The following is an 11,747-nucleotide window of genomic DNA, read 5'->3' as shown; positions in this document are numbered from 1 at the left end:
TTTCTTAAATTTATACTCCGTAATACTTTATTATATATAAGTTTCTTACTTATCATTTCTTTTTCTAAAAAATAAATAAATTTACTTAGTTAAATGAACATGATTTTGTATAGTATTTCCATTACAGAAGGGGTTTAATATATTTGTGTAGGTTTTTCATAGAAAGAGGAAGGTGGGGGGGGGGGGGGGGGTGTTTGAAATACGAAGAATATATTTATAGTCGAGAAAAATATTACAAGATTAAATATGTTTATATTATTATGTGACTATACAAATTTCTAACGATATAATGATAAATTAAAATTAAAATATTCAATATAAGAAAGTTATCATTTTTACGAAAGAAACTTAAAAAAGGTGTTGTCACAGAGGGAGTGGTATTTTTAATGTTGCTTATAAGTATCAAGTATCGACTAATTATATAGCTTGATAGTGTATGATTAAACATGAAATTCAGAAAAGAAAGATTACATAATTTATAAATTAAAATAAGTTATAAATATTTGTATGATTACAATGTCTTTAACAAGGAAAAATAAAAAATAATAACTAAAAGTTAAATTTATTTTTGAATAAGCAAATGTGTACTACATATTTTTTTTTCATATATAATAAAAAGAAAATATTACCTAAATTGAAACATAAAAGATAATGATTTAGGTTCATTAACATTCTAAAAAACTTTATTTATGAAACGTAGCAAGTAATAATCAAAACTTTATCCACAAAATTAAGCATGACATTAATAACACAAGAAAACCAAATTTTTTTTCTCTGGCCCAGACTACCTTCAATTTTTATTTTATTTTTTAAAAACACATAAAAGTAAATATACATCATACCTCCCTTTCTAATCTGTTTAGTAAAAAAATGACATACATTTTTATTTCATTTAATTGCAAATTTCGTATTTTATGTTAATGAGATGATTTTAAATCACATAAATGATACTATAATTCATTTTAGATAACAAGTAGAGGTTCCCGGACATGAATATATATTTATAGCTTGTTTTAGATTTAAAAAGATCATCAAAATCATTTTCTTTCTTAAATTTCGTGTCAGGTCAAATATAATTGCACATGTGTACGTTTGTAACAAATTTTTAATGGTCACAAATAAAATATGAAGAAATATAATTTTATTGATATAACAGTGTAGGTATAAATGTTTCCTTAATTCTTCTCTTTGAATTTTCCTATTATTCGAGTATTGTTAATAACTAGCATACGATTTATTTGATTTCTATGAAAAGATTTTGAGAATCCTTTTGAAGTATTTGGTTTTCAAGAAAAGTTCAACATCTTTCGAGATGCCTCTTCAAGAATATATGTTACTCTTAATAGATATATAGGGTTTAGTATAGAATAGTCTCTAAAAATCCTAATTGAAATTGACCTAGTCTCGTAGACTCAAAATATTTCAATGTCCTCATAATTTTGATACAAACAACTATTTAATTTTGATAATTTATCGCTAATCCGTTATTAATGAATTAATTAATTATTCCTCCTTGAACAAACTCTATAAATAGGAGTCATCTCTCCATACACAAATGCCATCAAAGCCACTAGAAAAAAAAATGGGGCAATCACCACCAACATCATTTTATAATAACATATTATTGTTGAGCATTATTGTTACTATTTTGATGTTAATGCCTCAATATTCACATGCAACACTTTCCACAAATTCAAGATGGATAGTGAATGAAGGAGGACAAAGAGTGAAATTATCTTGTGTTAATTGGGTGAGTCATTTGGAAGTCATGGTAGCAGAAGGACTAAGTAAACAACCAATTGACACTATCTCAAAATCCATTACTAATATGGGTTTTAATTGTGTTAGGCTTACTTGGCCTCTTTTTTTGTTTACAAATGATTCTTTGTCTTCATTAAGTGTACGTCAATCCTTCAATAATCTTGGCCTTGTTGAATCTATTGCTGGACTTCAAGTTAATAATCCCTCTATTCTTGATTTATCTCTTCTCCAGGCTTATCAGGTACGTAAACTATTGATTTATTATACATGCTGACAATGTAAATGAATTTTCATTATTATACGACAATCAGTATGTTTATTAAAGAGAATGTGAAATCGTTATGTTTTTATTGTTAGTTAGATGATTGATGGTTTGTTGCGACCAACTTGCCCCTATGACTTGTTCTTATATGCTTAATTTGTTTTATTTAAGACCGAGAGAAATTTTAATTTTTTTTTTTAATTTTATAATGGAAGGGATTATCGAAACCCTCATCAATAAATAGTCAACCAATTGAATCACAAAGATGTCTTGTTTATTGTTTAGCTATAGAATTTATCGGTTGTTAATTCCTATATTTTATTGTGGATAAATAACTAAAAAAGTTGGTTAGAGGTCATATTCCAATAAACGAAAATGTATTACGTATATTTAACTCATGTATATTATATGGTCATCATTCTGTTACATATCTTAGCACATAGAAGTTTCGAGGAAATAGCTTACTCGTATTTGGTAATAAAATCTTATATGACCTATCTAAGTTTATAAATGACCAGTGATAATTAATAGTATATCATAAAAACATATTAATTGGACGTTACGTTGATGTAAATATTTAAGTTTTTACTTGAAGTATGTGATTTTTCTTGGTTGATCCTTGCTTGTGAATTTGAGGGTTACGCAAGTTATGTTACAAAAATTGTTTTAATTTGTGCTCTCCTTTTTTTTTTTAAAAAAAAATATAACATAGTTTTGAGAAGTTAATCAAAATAATAACTTAATTGATAATATAATACAATTAGTGAAGTGAATCGAAGTATCTAAGAATTTTCACTAATTGTAATGACTTCGCTGAAAGGGTTCAACGTTGACCACGATTGCTTATGAATGCACGTTTTTATTAAGTTTGTTATATGGTTAGTCATATTGTTATGAGTATACATTTTTTATTCAGTTTACTAATTTTGTTATATGATTATTTATATTGTATATATAAACTTAAAAATCAATTTTATTTTGAAGGGTTCAACATTGACCTCATGATTGTTTGTGAGTGTAGTTTTTTAATTCAGTTTACTAATTTTGTTATATGATTAGGTATATAAACTTAAAATAGAAAAGGTTGTTACTTTGAAAGGTTCAACATTGACATCAATTTATGAGCGTACGTTTTTATTGTCTATGCTTAGTTATATTTTTTTCGATTTCAATTTTTAACTCAACAAAAGATATATTATTTTATACTTATTTACGTTTAGTATGAAATTTGTGAGAGGAGAGAGATATTATACCCTTGATGCGATTCCCCATGCAAGAAGACATTCTTCACGTCTAATTGACATTCCATTTGGCTAACAATAAGTGCATTTTTTTGTAACTAAAATGTAGTGAGATTGATGTTGACAGGCAGTGGTGTCTGGCCTGGGAAATAACAATGTGATGGTCATATTAGACAATCACATCAGCAAGCCTGGTTGGTGCTGCAGTAACTTTGACGGTAATGGCTTCTTCGGCGACCAATACTTTAACCCTGACCTTTGGGTACAGGGTCTTACCAAGGTCGCAACCACATTCATCAACGTCACCAATGTCGTTGGTATGAGCTTAAGAAACGAACTTCGTGGACCTAAACAAAATGTGAACGATTGGTACAGGTATACACATTTTACATTAATTATCAAGTACTGAATTACAAAAAAGCGTTCAGTGAACCATATGTAGTAGTAGTAGTACTACTGAACTGCAGTTCAGTACTTGATAATTTTAACCATAGGGAGTTGTGTACTAATTAAAGTTGTGTTTCGATTGAGCTAGATATATGCAAAAAGGAGCTGAAGCGGTACATGCAGCTAACCCTGACGTTCTAGTCATTCTCTCCGGCCTAAATTTTGATAAGGATCTCTCTTTCCTGCGCCAGAGGCCAATTAACTTGACTTTCTCTGGGAAGCTAGTGTTTGAGATTCATCGATATAGTTTCACAGATGGAAAATCGTGGGAAACAGGCAACGCGAATCAAGTTTGTGGACAAGTTTTGAATGATATGATGAGCAGAGGTGGTTTTCTGTTAGATCAAGGGTATCCGTTGTTTGTGAGTGAGTTTGGGGCGGACCAAAGGGGCACCAATGTAAATGACAATAGGTATTTCAACTGTTTTCTGGGATTAGCAGCTGAACTTGACTTTGATTGGGCATTGTGGACACTTGTTGGAAGCTATTATTTAAGAGAAGGGGTTGTTGGACTCAATGAAGTCTATGGGGTTATGGACTGGAATTGGTGTGACATTAGAAACTCTAGCTTCCTCAATAGGATCTCCGCCGTCCAATCTCCTTTCCAAGGTATGTACTTAGATTAGAATCTTTAACGTATTGGAAATGATTACCTACAGGACCCTAAAATCATTTTTTTACCCTTTTCAGTAAACAGAATATCAATTTTCTAAGCGAAGACGTGAGAGTTTATGTTTTGGTTATGCTTGCAGGGCCAGGATATAACGAGTCTCGCTCCCATAAGCTAATCTTCCATCCAATGACAGGGCTTTGTGTTCGACGAATTTCATTTCTCCAGCCATTGGAGCTTGGTCCATGCTCTGAATCCGACGCGTGGGACTATACTACAACCAAATCACTGACACTAACAGGAACTTACTTTTGCCTACAAGCAGATAAATCTGGTCAGCCAGCAAAACTTGGCATAATGTGCACCAATTCCAACTCGAAATGGCAAGCTATCTCAGACTCCAAGATGCATCTGTCTTCTAAGCTACAAGATGGCACTAGTCTTTGCTTAGATGTTGATTCCAAAAATGCTATTTTCACCAACCCTTGCAAATGCTTGAGCAAAGATAAAACATGTGAGCCTGAAAGCCAATGGTTCAAAATCATCGATAGCACCAGACAACAAAATAGTACGAAATCCTTTTTCCAGAGCGAGCATATTGTTCAATTTCTAGGAAATACTTTTAGCTACATCTTGTAAGTGATGACAGTTCAGATTGATAGTTCATTTAGACACAGAAATGAAAATTAATAGTCACACATTTCATCAAATCTTATTTATGGAAATTGTACGTTCGACAAAGAAATAAAATTAGATTAATCATTGCAATGGTTCAATCCGTGTGAAACTAATATCCCCTCAAACGTGCAAAGGCAGTAACTTTTTGGATAAACTACTCTAACCTGAGTGACTTTGGTAGACAATTTGCTATTGGCAACTGGTAACATAACACACACTGATATAAATGGCAAATATAGTAGTACCCTGCTGTTTATTTTTTGTACAAGCTTCTGGTGCTCAAAGTCACTGACTACTCTGGGGTTTCATACCAAAGGATAGGGGTTCCATTCCGAAATATCGAACCTGAGACCTCTTCTTGAGAGTAGAGAAGCCTTAACCATTCCACCACGTCGTGTGGTGATAGTAACCTTTCTTTCGTTAAATAAGTAACCTTATTTACATACACTCCACACTCATAATATATGTCTAGAGAATGAATGAACAAATCAGAAGTTTGAGGTTTAGGTTGTGAGAATAGGAGGAAGAAAATTGGATTTGGTACCAAGAATAGGTGCTTTGGTGTCAGGAAAGCATTCTACTCCAGGTATTTCAGTGACCTCTCCATTTTCAGTAATACCAATAGGGTAAGTAAGAAGGTGTCCAGGCAAATCATGAACAAGGCTCTCACTTGAATACATATCCCAATATTTATCACCAATTTTGTTCACCTTTCGGATGCATTCTACGCTCTCTGGTTGAAGGAAACTGTTGTCTAACATGCCTAAGTGCTCGTACCACAGTGCCATTCGGAACCCATGAACCTGACCCCTCGCTGGCTCCTTTGCATATAGATGAAATGGTTGGTAGGCTCCCATTGCTATTTCTGAATCTCTTGCACCATCCATTGACCTTTGATTGATGTTAGCTGATCCAATGATAATGTATTCATCATCCACTGCAAAACATGCACACAAATTGAGAAGTAGTTAATTTTGATAATGTATAATAGCTCATTGAACTTGCCTATCATCATTTTTGCATGAACGTAAATCATGAAACGTCTGGCTTCTTGAGCTTTTTGATAGTCTGAATCCGGTTCTGGTGATTCAGAAGGCTCATATTCTCCTGTCTTCTTTGTTTCTCTATTGCCAAGGCAAAAGAAACTCAAGTAGTCTTTAGGATTTGCCACAATTCCTTTCGCTTTAAGAGCTTGAATTATATCGGTGTACATCATTTTCATGGTTCTCCTTTGCCAATCCAGTATTGCTTGTACAGATGCACTCTCAGGAAGACCTTCTGGCCACATTGGAACCACAACATAGACCGTAAACCTTTCCCCTGCTTCAATCTTGCTAACTATCTTCAGAGACAACTCCTTTGGGATCAAATGTAGAGCATTAATTTCTTCATCCTTGATATCATCTGAGTACCATGAAAAGGAGCTTCCTAAGAAGTATTGGTTTTCAATATAAATGAAATGATTTGCTCGACGAATGGCATTAATATATCCATCTTGTATGCTTCGATCAATGATGTTGTCCTTGCCACTTATAAGACCAGACTTGGCTGCCTCCTCAGGAGCATCGGGGAAGCCAAAAGCTGCTCCCCCATCAATGGATCGAAAAACTTGAACATTCCATGTGTCATGATCATCAGGGTACATAGCAGGTGAAGGTGGTATAATTATACTCTCGATATCCCTTAGGTTCATAAGCAAGTCCTTTCCACCTTGCTTCCTCCACCTCTGTTCAAAATTGAAGAGCACATCCCAAGCTGCTGGCCCTTCTATTCGGCAATGGATATCGTGCCAAGGCTCTCTTGGTCCACCTTTTTGAATTGAAGCACCAGTGAAATTTGGTTGGTGAAAATCATCATGATGTGCTGTGTCCAAAGTCCTGAAAAGGGAGTGAAATTGTGTATCATATCTACCATCACAAAGATCAATCCCACCAATATAACTCACAATTCTCCGCCTCTCCGTGTCTCCATTAGGCAATTCTCCATCAACAACTACAATCTTTTGATGATGAGTAAACATTGTTCCAATCTCTATATTTTGAATAATGCTTCTTCCATCATCAGGATTTCGAGGACACAACACACAATGTACTTCCGAGTTTTCAAAATAAGCAGCAGTTTCTTGATCATGAGTAGCCATTAGCCCATCTTCTTTCAACACAGGAACTGATGTTCTGTCATCCCAGACTAGCATTAGAACTCTCACACCTTCATTAGCTTTCTTCTTAAGCAACTCCCCGAGCGTTATGTCTCCACCAGGCTTAGGCCTCCTCATGTCCCTTATCAAAGTAATCTCCGTATAAACAGACCATCCAGTTATGTAAATCAAATGCTTTGCATTAGTGATTGCATCGAAAATATCTTCCCAACATCTTTGTGGCTCATAAAAGTTGCCACCAGCAAGAGGAATTTTTGGGACAAAGTTATCAGGAACATGAGAATCTTGGTAAAGGGTGATCTTGCAACCTTGTCTTTGACTAAAGAATGTGTAAGGAACTCCAGGAAATCTTGTAACTCTTATCCCTCTATTCCAATTATACTCCCTTGTGACATCAAAATACTGCAACTTCACATGAATTTTAGAGTGTCCATGCACTGGTTTTCGTTCTGTATCGAGGATTTCAAGCCATTCATCAACAACTTCTCCAACTATCAATTGTTCAACTGGTAAGTAAGCTCTTCCAATGAGTTCTGCTCCAATTGGATTATCAGCTTTGACAGTGAATACGACATCAGAAGCCATATGAGCACAGTAAATGTGGAATGACTCATACCATCGCGGATTTTTGTGTTCATCGAGCAATCTGGTTCTGCCAACTCTGGCTTTTCCAAGATCAATGGTTGCATACAGTGTTGATGCTGTCTTGTTGAAGCCAATAGCTCCTTCAATGCCTTGAACCACCTACAACAAAATGGAACTGCATGCTAATAAGTAAACAATGTTGTTACTGTATGTCTACTTTGATCACTATAGTATATTAGCATACTCGAATTGTAAGTGTCACTTTTCCAAAACAAACTAAAATGGAGCGTGTAATATATCAAAATGTTTGCCATCATTAATCTATTAAGTATTCTCTCTCCCTCTGTCTCTATTTATTTGTTCATATTTTTTTTATATTTGTGCCTATTTACTTGTTTATTTTAACAATTAAGAAAGAATAATAATTTTTTTCTAATATGTCCTTATTTAATTTTAGAAAATTTCTTGTACTACTAAGTTATAATGCATGTTTTTTGGAACCAGAAAATACATTTATATATTTGGGGAATTACATAATCTTTCAAATTATAACTAACCTATGATAATAATTAATATTTTGATATGTGTGTCACTTCTAAAGTGGACAACTAAATAGGGAAGAAGGAGTATTATTAAAAGGGCAACTTTCACATATAGCAAACAAAAAATTCATATTTGTATGCTATAGCAAACTTTGCATAATTGCGCTCCATAGCAAACATAAAACTGTATAATTTGCTATACATATACGATTGTATAATTCGCTGACCTAAATTGTATAATTCGCTGGTCTATTTCGCTGCAATTGTATAATTTGTTTTGCATACTATTGAATCGAATTAAAATGTATGTATGTTGCATAATTATAAGTGAATAGCAAGAAGATATATATTTTTCTCGCTTTATACAAAAACAAAAACACAATATATACACTTCTGTGTATAAAGCGAGAGAGGCGAGTAAGAATAGAGAGTGGCGAGCGAGATTTTTGGGAGAGAGACGCTGGTAAATTTTAGCTAATGTTTGCTATGGAGTACAATTAAATCAAACTCTACCTATTCAATTTAATTTAGGTTATTAGTTTGTTATTATATATGATTTTCCTTTAAAATAATAAAGAAAAAAAGGTGAGGTGGGTGGAAAAAGGGCCATGGAAATAATTACACTTGTCAAATCAAAGCTTAAAGTGGCTTTAATTAATAATTTAATAATTTTTTGGGCCGTTTATATAAAAAAAGTTGTGGTACATTATTTTGTTTTGTTTTTCTTGTGTTCTTTATAATGATTGTTCCAAATTTGAATTATTTTATTAATTTAAAATATGTGCTATATATTACAATATTTTTTAAATTTACAATTTAAAACAAGTCATGTAAAATATTAGAATTACAAAAAAATGGGTCAATCACTTCCATTTTTCTCTCATTAGTTTCTTTTGAATACTCCTTGTATTTTAAACTACTCCCATGTATTCTTTTTATATACATTAATTAAAATGCTTGGAGCAACCCTATGTTTAAATACTTTCTATATTCAAAAGTAGTTAAATGCTAAATATTTTATTTTACATTAATGGTATGCTTATACTACATATATCATGACATGTTTAAAATTAAATCACAAGGTTCAAAATTTATCTTCTTATTTTTTTAGATTGTGGTCCAATATATTTTAAGTGGTTTAAAAAAAATTAAAACAAAACAAACAACAAATAAGATATTCAATATATTTTTATAAGTGAAATTTGAAAAAAAATAAAATATACATGAATCTTATTTTTTTTATAACACACATAAATCTTATTATTTTGGCATACATGACCCTACAATTTGGGGGGGGGGGGGGGGGGAAGAAAGATAGCAATAGTGTAACAAACATGACCATACAAAAGAAAAATATGATAAAGATAGAAAATATTTTTTTTAAAAAGTATTAATACTATTATAATTTCTCAATATAGATTAATTGTGGATCAAAATTATAAAGCTTATAATTTACGTCTTTCGTTCATATTTATTTATCCTTAATAAACTATGTACTTTCTTTTTTTAGAAATAATAAATGAAATAAATATTTTATTTTATAACCTTCATAATTATTAGCATTTCAAAAAATCATTAAAATAATTTATGAAAGTAATAGTAAATGTTAAAGATATAACAAAATAGTGTAGATTCAAAAGTTTCAACATAACTAAATTCTTGCTATCCACAAATTCCACATCGCTAACTCACCTACTTGCCGTCCACAAATAAATCACTCTAGTTCAGATAAAACACACTTCCCTTCTTTCTCTTCAGTTTTGTTTTCCTATATCACATTGGATATTTACAATAAAATTTAATTAATTTAAATTCGTATCACGTGGGATAATTATGTTTCCTGTCAAGGATTTTCTTGATATTAATTCAAAATCTCTAATTAAGAAGTAGCTTTTTTCAATTGTAAATACCGTGAAAACAGAAAAGTTTCATATCGAATAATTAATGAAAATAAAATATGATAGTCTTTGTATAAATTTGGATATTTCCAATAAAGTTAGCACGTTTCAAAGACTGAGTCAGATCCAAAACTCAAATTTATAAGAAGAACTCAATGCATATTTCATTTAAATCAAACCAATTAACAAAAAATTTAATAAGGTTGCATTCCTCGAATATATATATATATATATATATATATATATATATATATATATATATATATATATAATATTTGTATTCTATCTACACAAATATACTTTCATGGATACAAAATTGAAGTGTGGAAAATAAGGATTAAGATTAAAATTTTCACCTTATTGAAAATTTCTCTTCCAAAATTAGTACGAAGCTTATCAACCTCAAATATAGTAACATGAAGTGTGCCATGTAGCAAAATTTGTGCCATCTTCCTTCCCTCCAATTAATCCACTTCACTAGCAAATTGTCAATCAAACCAACGTATCATATTACGACAAAAATTCAGAATTTATAAACTAAAAATCTTCGATCTGCCTTTGTCTTAGAGGAGCCCAAGATTTACTTATTACATCTTAAGAAAGATATACAAATCATATGAAGAAGAAGAGCTCATCAAAGTAATTACCTTAGTTTATAACTTGAGCTGATAAAGAAAATCTTTAGATAAGAATAAGATGAGAGGAGATCAATAGAAGCCTCACGTATATTTTTACATATATGTAGTGAGAGGGATATCTTTTAGAATGAACTAACTAAATGCAAAGGCGAAATAAAAAATTTAACATAAAGTGTGGTTTTTTTTCTTCTCAATTGTGTTACGTATAAGATTGAATATGTACTTATAATTGCTAATATTTATTTTATGTACATCACATAATTGAAATTCAATGAGGGGTAAGCATCAAACCACCTTTCACGCTCCGTCCCACTTCAATGCTTAGATGTTGACATCCACCTTCCCCTAAATGATCTAAAATAAATAGCTATATGATCTAAAATAAATCGAGATAAGTGTTGAAAACACATTTAAATTATTTTTTGTTTTTTAAGTTTCACATTTAAATTATAGAGAGTGTGAGTTTCATGCCTAAACTGTCATTTTTTTTAGTTTGAGAAAGAGAAAAGACATAAAATAACCATTAAAGTTATCCCGAATTTTTAAAAAAAAAATTAATTTTGTAAATGTCTTATTACCCAACTAAACAATTATTAATTGATATTATTATATTATTTTTCTATCAGCCCAAATTTTAAGAAGCAAGAGTATTCACACACCAATCAATACATGACACGTGTTACTTTAATTAAAGATATATTTTTTTTTTCATTTTAAGTTTTTCCTTTTATCTTTTCTTTTATTTCTTTCTATCTTACTTTTTGGATTTTAATTTTGAATTTCATTTCATCTTCCATCTTTCTTCATTTTTTTTTCTTCACCTCCCAACCCTCATGTCAAATTGAATCTCAGTCTCAATTCTTTTCTTTTCTTTTCTTTTTCTTCTTCTCTGGTCAAATTCTATTCATACTATTATTTATACTTTAC

General features: G+C 31.4%; 2 protein-coding genes across 3 annotated transcripts; one reads left to right on the top strand and one right to left on the bottom strand.

Annotated features, from left to right (window-relative positions):
• The first annotated feature begins 1,418 nt into the window (after positions 1-1,418).
• LOC101258288 (glycosyl hydrolase 5 family protein) lies at positions 1,419-5,097 on the top strand. The gene is made up of 4 exons (XM_004245130.5): positions 1,419-2,002; positions 3,392-3,639; positions 3,800-4,320; positions 4,464-5,097. Exons 1-4 carry the CDS (start codon positions 1,556-1,558, stop codon positions 4,958-4,960), a joined length of 1,713 nt encoding a protein of 570 aa, XP_004245178.2. The 5' UTR covers positions 1,419-1,555; the 3' UTR covers positions 4,961-5,097.
• Positions 5,002-11,039, bottom strand: TPLD (phospholipase D alpha). Of its 2 annotated transcripts, none has more exons than XM_010326798.4 (4): positions 10,830-11,039; positions 10,539-10,654; positions 6,005-7,901; positions 5,002-5,936 (listed from the first exon to the last, which is right to left on the bottom strand). In XM_010326798.4, exons 2-4 carry the CDS (start codon positions 10,629-10,631, stop codon positions 5,503-5,505), a joined length of 2,424 nt encoding a protein of 807 aa, XP_010325100.1. In that variant the 5' UTR covers positions 10,632-10,654; positions 10,830-11,039; the 3' UTR covers positions 5,002-5,502. The 2 variants fall into 2 exon arrangements, with proteins under 2 accessions (XP_010325100.1, NP_001289824.2); NM_001302895.2 differs by having other exon boundaries at positions 5,224-5,936; positions 10,539-10,659; positions 10,830-10,946.
• Positions 11,040-11,747: the final 708 nt, after the last annotated feature.

This window comes from Solanum lycopersicum, chromosome 8 (assembly GCF_036512215.1).
Source record: "Solanum lycopersicum chromosome 8, SLM_r2.1".
NCBI classification, from domain to species: domain Eukaryota; kingdom Viridiplantae; phylum Streptophyta; class Magnoliopsida; order Solanales; family Solanaceae; genus Solanum; species Solanum lycopersicum.
Note: the sequence above shows the minus strand (reverse complement) of the source record. Positions and strands in the feature narration are given on the sequence as shown.